General features: G+C 40.8%; 2 protein-coding genes across 7 annotated transcripts in view; both read left to right on the forward strand.

The window, feature by feature from the left end:
• The window catches only part of hoxa3a (homeobox A3a), a 34,855-nt gene that overhangs the window by 6,743 nt on the left and 7,387 nt on the right, over window positions 1-20,725 (forward strand). Inside the window, exons 2-4 of one of the 6 annotated variants that reach the window (XM_084739305.1) lie at window positions 337-422; window positions 6,781-6,923; window positions 18,029-18,089. The gene's annotated coding sequence lies outside the window, so the exon portion shown is untranslated. Of the gene's footprint in view, window positions 1-273; window positions 423-6,780; window positions 6,924-15,326; window positions 15,497-15,905; window positions 16,350-18,028; window positions 18,090-19,749; window positions 19,904-20,725 lie in introns of those variants that run through there. The other 5 variants (XM_084739304.1, XM_084739307.1, XM_084739306.1 and 2 more) reach the window with 5 other exon arrangements.
• Window positions 6,939-10,528, forward strand: hoxa4a (homeobox A4a). Its single transcript, XM_084739316.1, has 2 exons — window positions 6,939-8,897; window positions 9,410-10,528. Exons 1-2 carry the CDS (start codon window positions 8,477-8,479, stop codon window positions 9,745-9,747), a joined length of 759 nt encoding a protein of 252 aa, XP_084595442.1. The 5' UTR covers window positions 6,939-8,476; the 3' UTR covers window positions 9,748-10,528.

Genomic DNA, 20,725 nt, shown 5'->3' on the forward strand with positions numbered 1-20,725 from the left:
GCTTTTTGGGGATCCTAACGGGCTCCAGGGGTCGGGCGTCCCTTTGCACACAGACTCCTGGGCTATTCCCGGAGAATCAGCTCGACTTTTCAAGCTGTAAACTTTATTAGGGCAGATTCTGGCTCTCTGACATTTGGGTGCTAAATGAATGGGGGGTTTTGTCTATGAATTAGATCGTAAAAATCATCCGGAGCGCGGCCAGATAGGCTCACTGGCCATAAACGGTCACGTGGTAGCCATTAAAGTAAGTTTTATGGTTTTGGGGAGTTGACAGTATATTGCACATAACATATAATCGCACTGACGGCGAGGCTTCGTCTGACTCTCTCTTTGCAGGCTGTAAGTGTTACTTGACCGGTACAGACCGTCTCTATTGCTCAGTTTGGACCTTACGCTCACCAGGATGAGGACCGCGTCTCTGGGTAAGTTTCTGCAGACTATCCGGTAGCACCAGAGCAGTCAGCCTGTGTTAAACAGTCTTATTATTGTATTCGCTCCCTCTATCCGTCCCTATTAGACCATTACACTAATTTGTCAGTGGTGCAGTGCTGAATACTGGTCTCGGCAGATGTTGCGCAGGGTTGGGTCCGGCTCATGGCTATTTAATTGCTTCCTTCCCCGTGTAACTTGTTTCCCTCCATCTGTGGTGTAACTCATAATCCATTTTTACATGTTGGATAATTATCTCTGTGTCCATTTCCACCCCCACAAACTTCTACTTGTTGTCGTTTTATTGCATTGGAGAATTCACAGACCGTGAGCCAGAAAGTTTCCAAGGGGTGTGTGTGGAGTGTGTAGATTTCCTTGATAAAGTTAAGCGCTAACGCAGGCCTGCACTTTTACAGCTAGTTCCATGTGATTGGACTCTGTATGTGTTGATGACTTGTGGAAGTTAGCCTATAGGTTCATCCCTGAAGGAAAAGTTTTTTTTAAATTATTTATTTATCTCTGCTGAGCGCTGCGCTCCACATGTTGGCACCATGTATGGCTTTAGGACACAGGCTGTAAACAGTGTCAAGTAAACACAACTCTGGAACAAACAGCAGCAGGGAGACTTTTGAAAAGGAATTCCGTTTTGTGTCTGCCACGTCGTTTTGAGTTTAGGGTTGAAAAGTTCAGATGACAAAAAAAGTCACTCTCGCTTTGTGGTGACCTCTTGTTCGATCAGGGCCAGGGCGAAACTGGCCACCAGTGGATACTGAAGCCAAAAAGCTGGATTGAAAATGCGAAACAAAAATAATACAATTTATCGTTTATTTTTGTGCGCGTTGGCCTTCTCTTTTTCTTTTATGAACATACACTTTTTTCAATTGAAGGGTTTGTGTCTCGATGCGCCCCTTTCTAATTCGAAATTTCCAGGTTAAACGTGTTTGAAATCATCTAAAAAATCGAATATGACCAGGGTCCAGAATTAACTTCTTTGTCAATCGGCCAAATGACCAATGCAGTAAAAACATTCACGAACATCATGCTATAACCCTCTTCCATCCTCTTTTCGATAGATGTCATGAATGGTTTTTACCAGCCATTCAACAGATTGCAGTTTTTTAAAACTCTTTTTTGTCTGGTGAATCTAATCTGGTGGTGGCTGGTGCTGATTTTGGTCCCTGAATTTCACTGTACGAGTTTTATGATTTTTTTAAACGAAAAAACAGATTTCAAGTCAGCCTCCTTAAACAGTTAGTTCCTCATTCGTTCCTCATGTATTCCCTGTTAACTACTCACAATTTTGTGCACCCTCAAATATATTGTCTGGGCGGATTTCTAAAGGTTACACTGCCCGCAAGCCACGATAACTTGAATGTCAGCGTTTTATTTTAGGCGCAGAGGCCTAAATTACAATATTCAGATTCATGCAGATTATTTTTGAACAATTTCTCCAAAGAAATATGGGTATTTTTTTTTTTTTTAGCATAGCACTTTAAATGAGTCTTGAATCGATTTCCGTCACTGCTGGAGTGCTCACCTTTGAAAAGGTGAAACTGCGCGAATTTATTTGATTTTGTTCCTCGCGTTTAGATAACAGAAATTGTGAAGTTTTGTGTCAAATTCACGAGGAAAAAACAACCCATAATGCTAATATCCCTCAGATTATTGCTTAACAAATTTAGCTCATTGTTATGTAAAGAAGTCACCAGCTTAACAAAATACAGACTTTATACCCTTTTAAGTTTGATTTTAGACGCACTGAAAACACAACAGGACACACTGAGAGTGCGGCTATTTGGAAATTAAAACCCTTGCCAATAATTCAAAAGGAGAAATTTCGACAGGGCCCCATGTGCGGCGTACTGCCAGGCAGAGAGAGAGAAGCGCTGTAGGTTCATCTGGAGGTCAGCCACAGCACCAAGATAAATCTGCATCCTCTCAGAGCCACCAGCAGAGCTCGCTTTAGGCCAAGTTCACTGTCACCCTGCTGTATGGAGAGAGGGAAACCGCTCACACACACACACACACACACACACACACACACACACACACACACACACACACACACACACACACACACACACACAGAGATACACACGCCTTCTCGTTAATGACACGTTTTCTTGGCGTTGCCTATAAGCATAATGCGTATAAATGAATTTACCGAGGGGACACAGAGCCTGTGGTAACATCCTGCACCGAAGGAGAAGATACGTGAGGAGAGAGGGGGAGTCTAACTTTAAGTGTTGCCTCCAACAAAGACTTTTGGCTGCTTTGGTTGCTCTATAACGCGCTAATGAATGATTTGCATATTTTACAGTCCTATTAGTCTTGAGTGGGAGCCTATCGGATTTATCTTTTCGCTCCCTCGCTGGAAACATCATAAAACTACAATTGCATTTTAGGTCTTGTGCTGGCATCTTCTCTAATTATGAAATTTGGGGGAAATGATCATCTTGATGGCAAGAGAGATACACGTTGTTAAAATCAATTTTTTTTCGTTTCAAGAGGGGGCAGATATTCTATCTCACCGGGCTGGGACAGATGAGAGGGAGATAGCTGCAGAAGAGGAGGAAAAATTGGGGTCAAAAGTTTACGCGCTGAACAAGTCTCTGTCATCTGTTCACTCGGAGCTTGATGCCAGCCTTATAATAGCGATCTTGACTCTCCACACAAAAGACAGAATAGCTTTGAATTACATATGTTGCACGGTGCACTCCAGGTGAACCCTGGAAGCGCGGTGACCTCGCGTTTGGAACCGGGGGAGGGGACCCCCCACCCGTCCCAGCAACAAGATTGAGTGGCTGGCGTTTTATTAGGGCGGTTGATTGGTGAATTTCCTTTGAATAAATTGCATTTGATATGTTTAGGGACGAGGGCAGAATTTGCATTTTGAGGATTGATACTCTCGACCTGGTCACAGGGTAATGGGAAGGCCCACAGCCCCCAAATTGAGCCCCCGGACCCCTTAAAAAACATTTAGCCCCTCTCTTCCTGATCAGCTGAATAGAAGCCTTTTAAAAAAGCAGAAATGGGACAGATGTTTTTGTGACTCGTTGAGAGAAAGTTTTAAAAAATCCTTTCTTTTCTTTTTTCGGTAGCAATATATACGAGTCATGTATTTTATTTTTCACTGGGCCTATTTAATCGTTCTGTGAAATAAATGCAGATATATGTTAAAGCGAGATAAAACATTGAATTTTTGGTTGTAAAGGCCGAATGGATAAAAAATGAGCGAAAGGAACAGCTAAAATCGACACCAAAAGCAAAATGTTTTGAATTAAATCATGTTTAGAAAGACTTAAAATTTTACAATTACGGTTTTGGTTTTTAATTTTCAAAATGTAATTGTTTTAAATGAGTAAATTAGTAATAAAAAATACTGAAGAAGAGAAGCCTAAAACTGGATCTCACCTAAATTGGATAACTTTTATACGTAACCGACAACAAAAGAAAACGGGAAAAAAAACATAATAATAATACATTTTTAAATTTAAAACACAATACCAAAACGTATCTTCTGGAACCCCTTGAAATAAAAAAAATTGCCAATAAAATCAAGACTAGTACTTTCCATTTCATCAACTTTCAATTTTCATTTTAACATAAGATTAATTGAAACCAAACACTTTATTTCGGAGATGTCCAACTCAACATAGTTTTATTTGGTGAAATTTAACACATTTGTTGCAACGTGACACACACGATGCGCAACATGACTAACTGATTTGCGCTTTACAACCCACAAAAACACTGAAATGTCTCAACAATGTTCAATAAAATTCCAAAAAGGCAAGTAACCAAATTTATTTAAATTCTTTATTTATTCTTTATTGAATTTCAATGTAAAAGCTTTTCAAATGAAGGCTGCAAATCCGTTCTCTCAAAAATCACAGTACTAAATTATATTATTTCATACAGGATTTTTAAAAGTAGAATATGTAGGATTTATCAGTTGCTGTTTGCAAACGCACCAGAGAGACAGTTGATTGTTGTGTCTCATACCAGGACGTCAAATCGACGCTTTGGGTTGATAATGCGTCCTGAATATAGCAAAAAGATGAGAAAATGAGGAAATACAGGCAGAGGGCAGGGTACAGGTGCAGATACAGACACCACCAAAAACTTGTAGTGGTTCTTAAGTAATGAATCTGGATAGGGATTATTTATTATATGAGTCTATATGTTGTTTTTAGGAAACCCCTGAGTCGTATGCCTTTAAATTTACACGTTTTAATTCAACCACTGGCAACACTGGTCTTAAAATCACCTTAAAGTGCACATTCCCAATATTTAACATTTTGAAATCTGTCTGTAATTGACTTCAGTCAGAAGCTTTAGTTTTGGAAACACAAATTGTGTCTTAGTCTGAAATATTCTCAGTATTTTGAATTACAACAGCCTCTTGACGTGGAGGGATAAGGAACTTGTCTGTGCGCTTTCTAAAGGATGTAGCTGCTCTTTTGACCATCGTTGAAGGCTTGGACGCCACTATCCAAGTGGTCTAATCAAAGTTTCAGATGCAGATAAAAATTGTCCATTCTTAATCATTGTGAGGGCTCGGTTTGTCACGTATATCCACGCTTTAAAGACCAAATGGCGACACTGTTGAAGAAAGGAAATAAAAAATATTCTGAGTGTTTGCCTATATCAAAATATTTCCATAAAGGTATGAAAGGTGTTTTCTACCCCGAATCATTTGGCACATCTCGAATGCAGGGAGGATTTTTTATTCCGCCGTCAGGGCTCCGTATAGACAAGAGACCTTGTGAGAGCCATCTGCAATCTGTCACCATCGTCACAGCACTTCTCTGATAATCTAAATTTACAGTAAACTGTCAGCATGATGTATATTGGTTAAATAGACCTTCACTTCACAGTATACGCTCTGAAAGGGAACACCGTGATCTGGCTCTTACGTTTTGTCCTAAAATAAAATCACTAACAGGAGGCTGTAACGGTTTTTGTTCACATTAGGAGCAAATTAGCTCTTTAAATTTGGTGGGAAATCGTTTAGATAGTGTAAGCTATTGTTTCCAAATGCTTCTTTTTAGTCCAATGGTCAATTGGGTGATCATTATCCTCTTATATTTTGTGCACGCTGCTTTGTTCAAAAGAGATTTCCAGATGCTTTATTGCATTCAAACATACAGCTGCACCTTGCAGGCCATGGACTATAGATAACAGGGGTATTACCAAAGGACTGTTATCTGAAATGCCTCTGAATCGGATTCTTGAACCTTTGTTATAATATGGTTTAATAAAGTTATTCAGCTGAGCATTAAAGAAAAAAAAAGTAGCAACAAGTAGAATGACCTGTAAAAGCAGATAGCCGTTATTCACGCAAGGATAACTTGGAGTAAGTGGATAATAGCCAGGCTGATCTGGCCCATATTTATACAGGGCCTATATATAACAGAATGGCAGCAGAGTGTAAATTTAGATATCATGTGAAGTCGTCTTACCGCTGACATTATGTTGACATATTGCCTCTCAGGTGGTCTCTCGGCCATAAGGATACAGTGGATATATGGCGGAAAGTACATCAGCTGCCATTTACAATGAGTTAGGTGCGAGAAAGCCTGTAAGATACACAAGATATAGCAGCTCTGCCTCACAGCAACATTGTGCTGACATGAAAAAAAAATTGGAAAAATGGCTTTTTTTTCTTTTTGAAGAGCAAAAAAACAAAAAACAAAAACTGAGGCCTGCCTCTGGTTGTGGTGAAAAGAAGAAATCACCTGTTTCTAAGCCGCCTGCATCAGTATGTCCAAGAATTAGAAGTTCAGTAATGTAGAAAAAAGAAATCTAATATATTTAATTCAAAATATCAGCCCATCTGCAGCAGATGTAGTTGCAAGATCCCCGTTTTCCACATATGCATATGCTAACTCATAGCACGGCGTGTGGTTTTCTAGATAGTTGAAGGACTTTTGCACATTGGAGGAGTTTTGCACATTTTTAAAAATCCTTTGGGGACCTTCCTGGGTGCTGACCCGAGCTAAGTGCTCCCCCCAAACTCCCCCAGAGTTGAACGACACCCTGCAACAACTGAAGTCCAAGTCCGGGGTGAACCCCAGGTCACTGCGTCTAACAGATATGAAAATGTCGCCTCTTTGGAAAAAAGGGCACGCCTTGTTGTTTAACAAAGACTGTCATTGGGCAAGATTAATCAGAAACAAAATGGAAACGGTGTCACTTTGGGGTCAGGCAGAAGTTATCTCTGTTTAGAGGAGCGAATAGAATGGGATGGGGGTGAAGGGGGGGACCAGAAAAAAAAAAAAAGAAAAACAGGAGTGAAAAGAAAGCTTTCAATATTTCCGAAGTTTGGCCTCTTGTTTCTCCATGCAGAGGCCTTGTTGACGTGGACAGTGTGGATGAGCTTTGTGAGGAGCTGCTACTGCATCTTCCAGGGACGCAGATACAGTGTGGCACCTCGGACATGGAGAGGAAACATGAGCTGGACGTGATGGCTGATGGCGAGGAGGAGCACGGTCAGACATTTTTTATCTTTTACACATGATAAACATGCACCCTTAAAACCAGTGTTTACATTTTTTATTATATTAAAATATAAGGGAGTCTGTCATGGTGATCCTGAATATGAATTCCTGAATTTTCAAAAGTCAGTGTTGTAATTCTAATCAGATATACAGTTAAATACTTTATTCGCCCCTTCAAGATATGCAGTAGATCCAGTAGCTCACACATAAATCTAGAAAAAAAAAAACAATTAACAAACAATAAAAGTCAGGAAAGTGGGTAAAAACGGTGTTAAAGCAGACAAAATATTTTTAAGAGCAGGGAATCATATGAATAAATAAATAAGTGAATAAAAAGATGTCAATAAAAAGTACCACGGAATTATGATAATGTTTATTATTGTTAGCATTACTGTTGTTATGCCTTGTATTATTACACATATTTTGATTGTTACAGTACATGACAGGGCTATTATTTTAGCCTTAGTTGTTGACAGTAAGGTGTTACTGCAGGAAGCGCATGAGAGGCTCTCTTAACGTATTGCAGATTTGTTTTGAAATGTTGGCAAATTGTTTGTGGAAGGTGTTGATATATTTCCAAAAGTTGCTTTAGATATGAGATCATCCAACGATTAGCTGTACATAGAAATTGTGGCATCTTTAGCTGCAAAAATACTACGCCTTGTTTTGGCTATAATACAAGATGCGTGTCCTGCAAGTGTTTGTCCAGTGTTTAGATGGCTGAGGCAGTTAACACAGGAGAACTGATGTGGTGGCCGTGCGATCAGTGCCAAATAAGTTTCATGTGGTATTATAGGACAAACACAGAGCAAAAATAGCTTAGAATTATTGCTTTATGTCCTGGGAATATTGCAGGAAAAAAAATGCAGGTTCTTTTGCAAATGCAACGTGAGAGGTGCCCGTTTTCTGTTGTTTATGCGTTTATCATAAGCGGGTATAAGGCAGGTTTTAGTGATGCTTTATATGCAGGCTTGTGTGTCCGTGGAGCAGCGGCTCGTCAGTGCACTAACACAGTTTTCTTTTTCGATCATCTGAATAGGCGAGCACACATTACATTACATTGTAGTGCTGGCCTGTTTTTGTTTCCTTGTTCATCTCTTTATTACGATTCACCACATTTTAAACTTCAACCCACACACACTATCCGAAATAGTCTTTTGTTTGTGATAATGGGTTTGAATTTCACTTTTTCACTTTCTGTTCTAGAGCAGATGGATTTTTTTCCCCTCTCGCGTGCAGGAAAAGCCTCACCCACATAAGTTTGGCTCCGTGCAGTAAACAAGTTAGTTGATTGGTTTTGCTTTATATACTGTGATTTAATAAGGAAAACACCAACGTAAGCCAGTGCGAGCAGTGTTGGTGGTACCAGTGCCATGCTTTCCATTGGTTCCTGTTTACATGATGCCCACAGGACACGCCGTGATTGGTGGCGCCTCACACGTGACCAGGCAACTTTGTACATTTGACAGGGAGTAGGAGGGTTTTGTGGAGATCAGAAAAACGACAGCGCGATAAAAATTAGTATTGTTGCACTTCACAAATTAATGACCATGAGTTCCTACTTGATAAACTCCAACTATATCGAGCCTTCCTTTCCTCCATGCGACGAGTATCAGCAGAGCGGATACATCCCCAACCCTGGTGATTACTACGAGCGGCCAAAAGATACGGGCTTCCCCCATCACGACGAGCCATCCTATCCGAGGTCAAACTACACAGAATCGGGCTACGATTACGGTAACGTCCCCGCCACCGGACTCGACGATTTCGGGGATGGGCACCACGCACAGCCGCAGCCGGTTCCACAGAGCCACGGTCCTCGCCTCGCCACCGCGGCCCCAGACGGTGGCGCAGGGGCAAATGCCAGCAAAGACTGCAGCCTCGCCGGTGAGGTATATCCCGGCGTAGCGAAGGGCAAGGAGCCGGTGGTCTATCCTTGGATGAAAAAGGTCCACGTTAGCACCGGTGAGTTATCGTCACGGTTAAATAGCAAGAACCACTGAGAAACAACCACTGGAACACACGCAAGCCTATTGAGGCAGCACTAGTAGCAGCCCTTACAACAGCAATTTACGACTATCGAGCAGCAGGGTCGGTAATTAAGGACCCCCGTAAATTTTATTGCTTGTGTTCGTCTGTCGGGGCCATGTGCCTTTGTTGCTTTTTAACCCAAACTACCTCCACCACTGGAGCCGAGCCAAACTGTAATATCCAACCCCGCTGTTTTGTTAATCATTTCTGAGCTTGATCTGTCCCTGGATGCGAGTGCTTGTGCACTCGGCATCTCCACATTAAGGTCATGTCCGTAAACTGAGTCAAACAAACAGGGCGGCTGTTGTCACACCAAACCCTGAGATGCTTTATAGTTTTCTGTAAATGTGTCCAGTGGAGGGGCTAAATTGGAATAAACGCTATCACCCTGCTTGTAACACCTGCTTGCTTTGCCTGTGTTATGGCTTCTTTCCCCCCCTCTCCAGTCAATGCCAGTTACACTGGAGGAGTGCCCAAGAGGTCCCGCACTGCCTACACCCGCCAACAGGCTCTGGAGCTGGAGAAGGAGTTCCACTTCAACCGGTACCTGACCCGGCGCAGGCGGGTGGAGATCGCGCACACCATGTGTCTGTCCGAGCGCCAGGTCAAGATCTGGTTTCAGAACCGGAGGATGAAGTGGAAGAAGGAGCACAAGCTACCCAATACCAAGATCCGCTCCTCTTCCTCCTCCAGCTCGGCCTCGTCGTCAGCCTCGGGGGCCCAGCAGCAGCAGATCAAAACAGGCCAGCAGCTCGTCCCCACGCCGTGCACCGCAGGTCTATAGTGCCTGAATGAACCCCCACCCCACAAAAATCCAAGACTGAGATGGCAAATAACACAAGTGGAATTTGATGGACCGATTCTCAGTATTTTACACACATGGTGTTCTCTCTTTGCCATTGGGCCCCTGTCACGTCCTTTGTACCCTTTCCCCCTCTCCGCTCGTCTTCATATAAGCTTGAAATTCACCTTTAATTGCCACGGTGGCAACTGAAGTGTTTATATATTTGTTTATTATTATGAAAGAAGGATAACGCACATTCAGAAGTAGGACTTGGATCAAAAATGTATCATTACAGTTAAAAATTGAGTGAGATAAAAGTAAGTTTGAACTCATTTTTTCTATGTTTTCTCTTTGGTTATTTTTTATTATTGCTCATGGAAAGTTCTAATATACTTGAAAGATATTTAGCGAGACTCTAGATGCCTGTTAGAGAACCAGACGGCTGTTTTTAGAGGTAATATGGCATCAGTCAGAGTAACAGTGTAGTTTGTGTGTGTCTGAGTGGGTTGGTTTACTGTTGAATGTAGTCCAGGTGACTTTCACATTTTAATGTACATAGGCAAATCATAATGAAGGCACAATAAGCAAAGAATTTCGTCAAGTAGAATTATGTTCGTTGTTGTTGTACAAGGTCTAGTTTTATTTGTGCTAGTCCGTCCCATGTTGTGCTGTGTTCTAAACTGTGAATATTTGTATGTGTTGTCTCAGTAATGACCGCTGTGATGTAGGCTAGCGTAGGCTCAATTTGTCCTTGTGAAATAAATATGTACTTCACTTATAAGGCTGACTTGGCGTTGGATATGTTCTTATCGCAAATTTGTTTGAGCGCAACATGTACTGAAGCCACGCGTAATAATATGACAAATGCATTTGTGTGCCTCTTTTTTTTTTTTTTTTTTTTTTTTTTTTTAAAAGATAGGTCCCTGATTTGGGGGTTTGCATTTTCAAAATGAAACATTTAATTTTCATGTATTTTTTAATTTCAGTACCTGCTCTTTGAATTATTTTTTATTTAATTTATTTAAAACTTTTGAATCAGTGATCCAGTGTTTGGAGATGCGTGCGTAAAATTGTGATAGTGGGTCCGAACATTGGATAATTTACTCCGCCGCAGTTTCATAATTCTTTATATGTCTTCAAAAACTTTATTTAAATAGAATAATCCACAGCTTGCTATATTTGAAGTTATTTTCAGAGAGGATTGACTTGTTATTCGGTGCGCAAAAGTCACTCACTTTCTCCTAACATAAGATTTAGAGACTGAAACAGTTCCAACATTTGCAGCTGTTTTATATGTGTAACCTATTCAGAATGAAGTATGTCTTGTATCCAACATATTTCGTGAAACGTGTTGATATGTCTGATTCCATCATGTCGTTCAATGCTCAACTGACTGAAACTCTAATCCGTAAAATGTGCATGAATGTCATGCGTATTGTCGTGGATAAAGCAGAGATGTGGTTAAAATTTAGGAGGCAGATATCAGCTGCTTCAAGACACAATATGCAACCCTTCCACCTCCAAAAAAAAAAAAAAAAAAAAAAAAAACCCACAATGTATGGACTCATAAACATAATCCCCCTCAGTCATCACTTATGATTCACTAGAAGTATAGAGACCCTGCCGTGTGCATGTATTTATGCAGATTGCATTCACTTCTTTGCAAATTATTATTATTATTATTGTTAATAATAATTTGATGTGCTTTTACTAACCCAAAACGTCAGTATTTTATGACCAGGGAATGAGACTCAACAATCAACTATCTTTCTGGTGCGTTTACGAACAGCTCGGACAAATCCCTGTGAATCTACCGTTTAGTCCTGCTGGCTTTACCGCTGACAAACCAACCCCGAATTTTTAGATTGTTAAAAGTATCCGGCCGCACATATTGTTCTCACTCGCCATTATAAGGAGATCTCCAACCTCAGTGCACCAGAGTGTGAGTGTTGGTCACTACCTGCTACATCCAAACAATAGAGAGTTCAACCAGGGGACACGGCCGGCTCTGGCCAATCACCGCCTCAGAGCACTTCTCCTGACCCCTGACCTTTCGACACACTCAGTGTTCAGATCATACATCAGCGCTGAGACCCTCCGCGAGCTTTTTCTTCCCATTTTAAGATTTGCCCAAAGACGGCGCGGAAACAAAAACGGTGTTTAGGTGTGAATCTGAGCCATGAATTTTCCCAAAATTATTCCTAGAGACAGCTCCTCTGCGATTCATCACAGAAACAGCCCTGTCAAGCTGGGTAGGGAAGGCAGATATGAGCTGAAACATGCAGACATTGTGCACTTAATTTAATATGATTTTCAATATGTTTTGGCACTGATGGGTTCTGCTCAATATTTATGCCAATAATGTCATAATGAATGGGTTTGTAATGCATTTAATCGTAAATCTGATAAAACTAACATTTACCAAAATTCCCACAGTAGACACTGAGACAGATATTTCACAAATTTTGTTAGAACCTTGGTGCAGTTTTTGTTTTATCTCTCACATGTATTAGCTCACTTTATCAGCATAAGCAAAAAATGAATGCATAAATGTTAAACATGTACTCTACATGTACACTCTTCAGTCCTCTGTGCAGCATTCAGTCGCTGCAGACATGGAAGCTGTGCAGAAGATGGCGTTGAGGCTGATTGGCACCGATTTTGCGCAGACTCCAACAAGTCCAACTAGTTAAATTACAGATTTCAAGTCATTTGATTCGCGAATAGAGGTCACTTCCAATGTACTGAAATTTTAATTCGCCCGTTCACGTGACTTGTTGAATAATGAATGCCCCGGGGTCAGAAATAGATCTGAAAATCTGCCTTATTTTCATTTGAAGTGATCTTCTGCAGGGTGCGAGTCACATCTCTTCTTCCCTGACAAAAGTCCGTCAGACCGTCATGTCCTGTGAGTAGATTTGAATGTTTTTTCTCTTATATTTTGTGACGATCTGAACTTGTATAAAATATTCCGGCAGTGGTGTTTGTTTCATGATCTTATGGAGCATAGTCATGGATATTGTAATATGATCTCCAGCTGATTTACCGCTATAGATTACTGTAGAGTGTCTGAGCTTGCTAATATCACATCTGTTAATCGTTAAACTCAAATAATCATGTTTCTCATTTTGATTTCAAAACATTAATTTACTTTAATAAGTACATTTAATGCATTGACTGAAATGTGATAGGTGCTTCAACAATATGTTTAAAACATATGTAAACCTTGTATCATATTGAACCTTTCAGTGAATATGATGCAAGACATCAGGTCTAATTGTACGTAACTTCTTAAATTTTCAAACCAGACAGCTTAGGATCATAAAGTCCACTTTGCCAAAAATGTTTTATGAGGCTTAATACTTTTGCAAAACTGTTTAAAATGAATTGATAGTACTTATGTTACTGCAGAGGTGAAAACATGTAGTCGGTGTAGCTGAAACTTTAATGGGTAGGAACACAATAACTCAAAATTAACACGAATAATAAAAAAATAAACAGGTGTTTGCGTTCATGTTCGCAAAGTTAACCTCACAAATACCTTTGAAAAGCCTTTAATGATAGAACAACCCTTAGTTTCTGTTTGCATGGACTTTGAGAGCTCATAATTTTATTTATCACAGTTAGTTTATTCACAATGAATACTGATAAATATACAAATAAGAGTACGTGTATTTAAACTACAGCAACAATTCAAATGGATTATCTGTTTCTTGAAAGAGGCTGTCAATGAGAGTGAGCAGAGTAGTCAATTGAGACACAAGTTAAATATTAACAAAGTCCTTAGAGTATAATCGGAATAATAATAATAATAATAATAATAATAATAATAATAATAATAATAATAATAATGTATTATTATTATTATTATTATTATTATTATTATTATTATTATTATCATTATTATTGTTATTATTATTATTATTATGCTGTTGTTGTTAGTAGTAGTAGTAGTGGTGGTAGTAACAGTAATAATAATAATTATTATTTTATTATAATTTGTAATATCAGTAGTGTAGGGTTATTTTTCACTTACCTCCACAATGACAGCTATTGTACAAAAGCCCATTATACTGTACATAATATATAATCTGGTAACAGTTATGATAAAGAGCCAGCAGCAAGTTCAACATGCGTATTCAAATAGCTTTATTACAACGACCTTTACGCAAACATTTACGTTGTCCTGGTAAGTCTACGTCCGTGAGAGATGGCTCCAAGTCATCTTGAGCGTTGAATTTCGCATTAGCCTTGATGTTGGCCGGTGTAAACCTCGCAGAAAGAGTTATCTTCGGCTGAGTGTATCGGTAACCCAAGCCTGGCTGTTAAGAGCTCCGAGTGTCAACATTGTGGGAAGATATGGACCGCCGTCTGGCCAACATCCAGTGGTCTGCGCCTCTAACTCCTCCTCGCTGACAGTGATAAGGAGCCCTGATTTGTGTAAATAACTCTGAAACATTTGTTTTATGCTAAAACTGCTGAAATCTAACACATAATAAATCAACAGCTGCTTTTGAGCAACTGGTAGTTCTGTAAAAAAGTGCAACAAAAAGTGAAAAAAGTGGGCTACCAGCTGAGGGCCTTTAGTTTCCAAAATAACTTCCCACTCGACTCTCTATGCCTCTGCCTGGGTCAGAGAAGAGTTCAGGTGCAGTGGCGAAAGGCACCGTGGGATCAGCTTCTAGTGCACAGTCATGTCGAGCCGTATAATCCTGGTGACAGCTCCACATCTGCAATAGAAGAACAAAGAAAGGGCAAAATAACATTTTACAAACACAAGCATTCAGTTGAACAAAAGAGAAATCATTGTCTTTTCATGAAAAACTGTGCGTAAACTTCTTTTTTAAACCCTGATCATTAATATTCCTTATCTTTTCTTCAGTTCTACAAGTGTTGAAGGTGAATTAATAAGAGCCGGTCTGCTTCTGTTCCTGTCTTTAAAAGTTTGCCGCTCAACTTGTAGTTTGAGAAGACAAAGGCTAGTGCTGGTGTGGGAGTGGGATGCTGTCTATGTCCGCCCCGAATGATTAATAGTTGTGTAGGGATTTTTTTTTCCACGCCCGCTGCTCGGTGTTGACGGAAAACAAGCGCCAAACGGTGCCGAGATGAGAGAAGCTCTTCCGGGCTATGGGACTTTTGGCAAACCCTGAAGTGGCAGATTATCAGAGATCTTCCATAGCGCATGCATGACGCACTCTTTAAAGCTACTACAAGGAGTTTTTAAATAAGCCTGTGTTTACAATTTTCCGGGCAAAGTTACAGAGTGCAGTACATCAGAGGCAGCAGGAGGTTTTTTAATTTAGATAATCTTATTTCTGATGTCATATTTTGTGGTTATTATGGTGGAAACACTTCCACTTTTGTCCACAGGTGCCTCCAAAATCAACAAAATATGGAAGTCCTTTCTACTAAGTAGCTTTGTGTAGAAGAGATAGTTCATATTAAGATGTTTTTGGCAAATTACAGCACGATTTAGGCTTAGCTGGCATTTTTGCCATTTTACCTCTTACCTACCCTTCTCCTTCACCCCCCTCCAAAAAAAACTCTTCCTATGTACAAACCTGTAATTTCACTCAGATGCCCAGAGGAAACGCGTAAGCGCTTGTAAGTCGAATGGGGGTCCATGTAGTGATCAGCGGGGTCGAGCAGCCACTATTTGGTTACCTCAACTCCATTTTCCGCTCACTGCTGACTGACACGCACCCCTCACGACCACCAGGATGCACACACTCCTCCTTTTGTAGGACAGGTAAACGTGTGACTTTTTTCTCAATTTGGCCAACAGCATGCAGGTTTGCTGATGGAGAAGCAGGGGCTGACTAAGTGGCACTACAGCCAAACTGTGGGACTGAGGGCGGGGGGCGATATTGAGTAAAGTAGCCCCGGCTGTGTTGTAAAGAGAGCTTTTCTGGAGTGATGTGTAATCATTATGCCACCCTTAGATGGTATTTTGTAGGGTAGAGAGCCCTCTCCATGTCACATAGTGCGAATTATCACGCTGCAGTGCAAAACACTCTGGTTCCGAGCTTGAAACTCAGCATAATACAACAGGATTAGCTCTTTCAGCCGCTAACAGGCACCAAATATATGGCACTTTAAAACTGACAGAGCAGCCTTTCCCTCTGAATGGGCGACACGTGGAAAAGCTGCTTCTCTGCGAGAGACCTGCTCCTCTGCCAGATACATTGCAGTGTCACATAGCCCTCTTTTTTCTCCCTCCAAACTGATCCGTTTCTCCTCAGGGGCAATGACTGCCTCCATTAATGATTCACGGGCTCAAATAAAAGGGATTTAAGTTGACGTTGCGTCACGTGAGCGGGGCGCATAATACTGCGCGGTGTTATGGCACGGGGGAAGAAAACCGGAGCCCCGGTCTGGCCATATGATGCTGATTATATGCGGGTTACCCCCACTTTCCGTGAGGGGAGTCCGGGCTTTGTAGTTTTTGTTTATCGAGGGGAGAAAAAGAGTAGAGAGGCAGACTGAAAGAGAGGATCCTGGGTTTTGTGGATGTATTACACCGCTGCTGTCACGGACGGATATGTTTTTCCACGCGGACAGAGTCAGAGCGCGAGCTTTGGGAGGATGGATTTTATTTTGAGGTATTTCCGCCGATTGTTCATTACTGTCGTGAGTTATTGCTGCGAGAGACAGAGGTCAGTAAAGAGGGGTCTCGGGTTTGTGCAGGGCGAGAAAAGAGACAGGTACCAAATAAGGTATCGATATTTCTATATGTGTATTCATTATAGCCAATGAAGCGATATATAAACAGGCCTACAGAATTTACACAGAACATATGTAAGTTTAGGATTTACCCGGGCCATTAGGATTCAAGTATTGTTCATTTTTTGCTTCCAAGGGTTTTTCCAGGGTTTGTGCTGGCTGAGGAAATAGACAGTTGCCATAGAAGTTACCCATATTCAGCTATCTGTTAATATCTCAGATTAATCACAGCCAATCAAGCTATACATAAATAGGCCTACAGAATTTACACACAACGTATGTGGGTAACCAGTGAATGATTTATCTTGGCCGTTGTTCCATGTTATGCTTCCAGTGCTAAACATTATATTAAATCCATGATTAGTTTCAGTGTAAACTTATAATACAGTGGCTAAGAATTAAATATTTTAGTTTAAATCACATCTTTAGTACCAGGAGCAGACATTTGGATAAGCAGGGCCTGTACAACCGCTTGTAAATAAAGCGGCCATTTAAATATCTGCTTCCAAACCCAAACAGTGCGCGCAGCAGCTCCAACCGGTCCTATAAAACAAAACATCTTAACGTGTCTGTGCGTGTTTTTTGTGCGTAAATGATACATCAAGAAAGGCTCCATAAAAAGCAGTGCACAGGGAAAGAAAGCGGTGGGGTTGTGTCGCTCCGCCGGGGAAACGAGGATATAATGGAAGACGGAGTGCCATCCAGGACCGCGCGGCCGCGCTGAGGTCACGGCGCTCCTGCTTGATTTATGGGCGCGGGGACTTGGGGAAGATGGTGCGGGAGAGCTAATGACTATTCGATCCGTGTGTGGAGCAAATGCAGCAGGGAAACTACAAACACGATATTTGCATAAGCTTGTTTTTATGTTGTTAGTGATTTTACACTGATAAGCGGCAATGTTTTGTTATAATGTTATTTTTCTGAGAAGAATATTTGCATGTTGGCATTTATTTTGTTTATACAGCATTTTATATTTTATTTGTTTGTTTATTCTTTTTTGTTGGTCTTATGTTTCTTGCGGATGAATATTCTCGTTGATATTTTGTTGCAAAATGTTAAAAGGAATATTATTTTTATGGCTCCTCGAAGCTGTGAAGATACTAATACTTTAACACCTGAAGTCTGCTGTTAAAGCTTAAAATTTGACCTAAATAATTTTCTCGAACGTGCTTGCATCGAATTTTTGCTAGATTTGAGTTGCAAAATGTTAAAATGAATCTTGATTTTGTGGCTCCTTGAAGCTATGAAGATATTATACTTAAACACTTACAGTCTGCTGTTAAATCTAAAAAAACTGACTCAAAAATTATCTTGAAAATGCTTGCATCGAATTTTACCAGATTTGAGTTAGCCTGTGTACCAGATATTTCTTTTAAAATAATGGCCATACAATTACGCACAATGACAAATAGATTTAGGATATGTAATCACATTTTTAAATTATGCAGTGAGCGACTTTTCACATAATAAAATCCACATAATTCATTTTACACGTTAAACACATTATAAGGTTGTGTTATCCTCTCAGAAATTCAAAAATCTTTATTCCTCGTTGCAGAAATCCAGCCGAGTAAATTCAGGCCACCGCGCGGTCTCATCCACACCTTGAACTGCCTTCGGTAAGTCCATATATCTTTATTGATTTGTGTTATGAATGCTTGATGGTGATATCCTTATTCAATTTCTAATAAGTACCACACACACGCCCACCGAAGCACTCGCAGGGATAGAGAGCAGCAGCTTATGGCTTGTACGTTTCCTCGCAGCAGCAATACGACCAGCCCGAGAGCAATAATTCCTTCTCTTCCACTTGTCTTTGTGGTGTAATTTGTCACTATAAAAGTGACGAGGGGAATCGCAGCTCTTGGAGCGGTGCCTCGCTCCTTTCAAAAACTACTTTCTGTGGAAGCCATCTGCTTATGGCTGCTAGAGTTTACAGCACTGAAGTTTAGAAATTTTTCTTTTCTTTCATCAACATTTTGTATTTCAAATTTTTAGATTTATTTTTTTGTCTCCACGTTGTTTTACGCACAGCAGCAGATACGACCACCTCCTCACTGACATTTAACCCTCCATTCAGGGCCAAATTAAAGAGAGAGACGAATCAGCATTTTGGCAGAACACAAAGAAGTAAATAATTATACAAAGTGACTACTGTGCTTTGCTAAAGAAAATGCCGAGCTGGCTAAAAAAAAATCCTCACGCGTGGATTTTTTGGTCCCACTCACCCTCCCACGCCGTCCGCGTCGTCTACCTTTTTTTTTTTCAAATTTTGTCCCAGTGCTTGGCACCAGCAAAGAAGCTGCAGCTCTGGACGTGTTTACAGCTTGAGAGGACATAAATCTTTTTTTTTTCTTCTTCTCATTCTTCCATTTGGCTGCAGCAGCATTACCACGCAGAGGGATTCCCCCTGCTGCCGGCTCTCCTCTCCCCTCTGCTCCTCGCTGCATGTCCTCTCTGTTTTGCCTTTTGGTGATGAAACTTCTTCCCATTTTTCACACTCTGCTCCCGGTGGGGTTTCGATCGGCTTTGATCTGAAGTTGTTGTGCTTTCTTGATCTTTTAAAAAAAATATATATAGAGGCCTATATTTTGTGTGAGGAAGCAATGAAAACGAATCGCGCGTCCTCGTGCGTAAAGCGTGAGGATAATATGCAAAATATTCGGGTTAATGATTAAGCTAGTGGATAGAAGCCCTTTATGTCCCATGGAAATGGAAATGCAGCATGGTCAGCGGCTGATTATTCCTTTGTATTCTCCCCATCACTCCAACATCTCATCCACTGCTGCCTAGGCCCATAATTCCACTGAAAATATCAGCAAAAAAGATTTAAAACACTTTAAAGAAGGATTTCTAACCGCGCATTATTTTTTTTTCTACACACAGACTCATTTGGTTGGGGGAGGAGGAGGACTTGAAGCAGCCACTTGATTTGAACTGGCTTTCCAAGGCGCTACTTATTTGCATAATTTTTTTTGTCTATGGTGACGCTCTGGTTCGGGGCAGTTCACTGGTGTCTGCATGGTACTGGTGAGGGATCACATAGTCCAGCACTCACTTTAATATTGCTATGAAGCCCTGGCCATTTGCTCTATAGCATGACGATAAATTCAATCTTGGGGCCAGATAACTCTTATCTCGCTGACCCGACTGCTCACGCCTGCTTTCGTAATCTCGGTTTACCCATCCACGTCGAGTAGGGAAAAAAAAGCAAAGGAAGAAAGGAAAGGGGTTTCTCTCGGCTCTTCCCTTTTTTTGTTGTGGCTGCTAATGCCTGCTGTATGGCAGGGCGCAGTCTACTGCTCCTGCTGCTGTTTCACCCAGCCAGCCCTGCTGCCTTTAAACTTTTTCCTCTGGATTACTGCTTTGATCGATTTCGTCGCTGAATGAGAAAATATCGCTCGGCTCTCTGCATTCGTCGTCAGAGGATAAGGTAAGCAGGCCAGAAATAGGCTCCCCTCGGTTGTAAATGGTGGAGTTTGTGTGTCGCGCGGTGATTTATCACCGTATGACTTAGATCTCGGTTCAGGAAGAGTTCACACACACACACAGTCAGGCAGCCAGATTTCTCTCTAACGTGGAGCAGGCTGCTGCACCGCGTTAGAGAAGCTCCAGTCTGTCATTTGTCTCTCTTTCTCTGCCATTTATGACTATCGCAATGACTCGCCTGGAGATACACACGCACCACAAAGCTTTCTGATATCTTTTCCAGGTCATCGTGAGTGCACATATAGTGAAGACACCTTCTTTCACTGTGCGGTTTAGCTGCGTTGAGGGGTCATTTTTAGACTGATTTGTTTCTTGCTATGCAAGGCTGCACAAACCCAGAGGTGGTTGACATTTTAATTTCATCTCTTGGTGCTCATTTAATGTAAATGCATTGTTGTTATGCATCTGATCCGGGACTATACTCAACCTATGGATTGTGGAATAAACAAGTAATTTTTTTTTTTTACTGCAGCCTACAGTAATAACGTCGTTATTGTTGGGATCCGGCACATAACACCTGGGCCTTTTAGTTGGAGCAGTTAAAGTCATTTCTTTTATTTAGCCTCCAAATTATCTGCTCTCTTCATTGGAGCGACTGCAACGGTTAAATCTGAACTGCAGACAAAAGAACTGCATGATTTCAGAAGACATTAATGCATTAATTGGGCAGGTTTACATTTTATTTAGAAAATTATTGACCTTTAAATAGTTATTTTATTTATTTTGTAGTTATTTTATATAATATTGCAATGTAGAATCAGAAGGA

This window comes from Lutjanus erythropterus, chromosome 16 (genome assembly GCF_056507025.1).
Source record: "Lutjanus erythropterus isolate fLutEry1 chromosome 16, fLutEry1.hap2, whole genome shotgun sequence".
NCBI lineage: Eukaryota > Metazoa > Chordata > Actinopteri > Lutjaniformes > Lutjanidae > Lutjanus > Lutjanus erythropterus.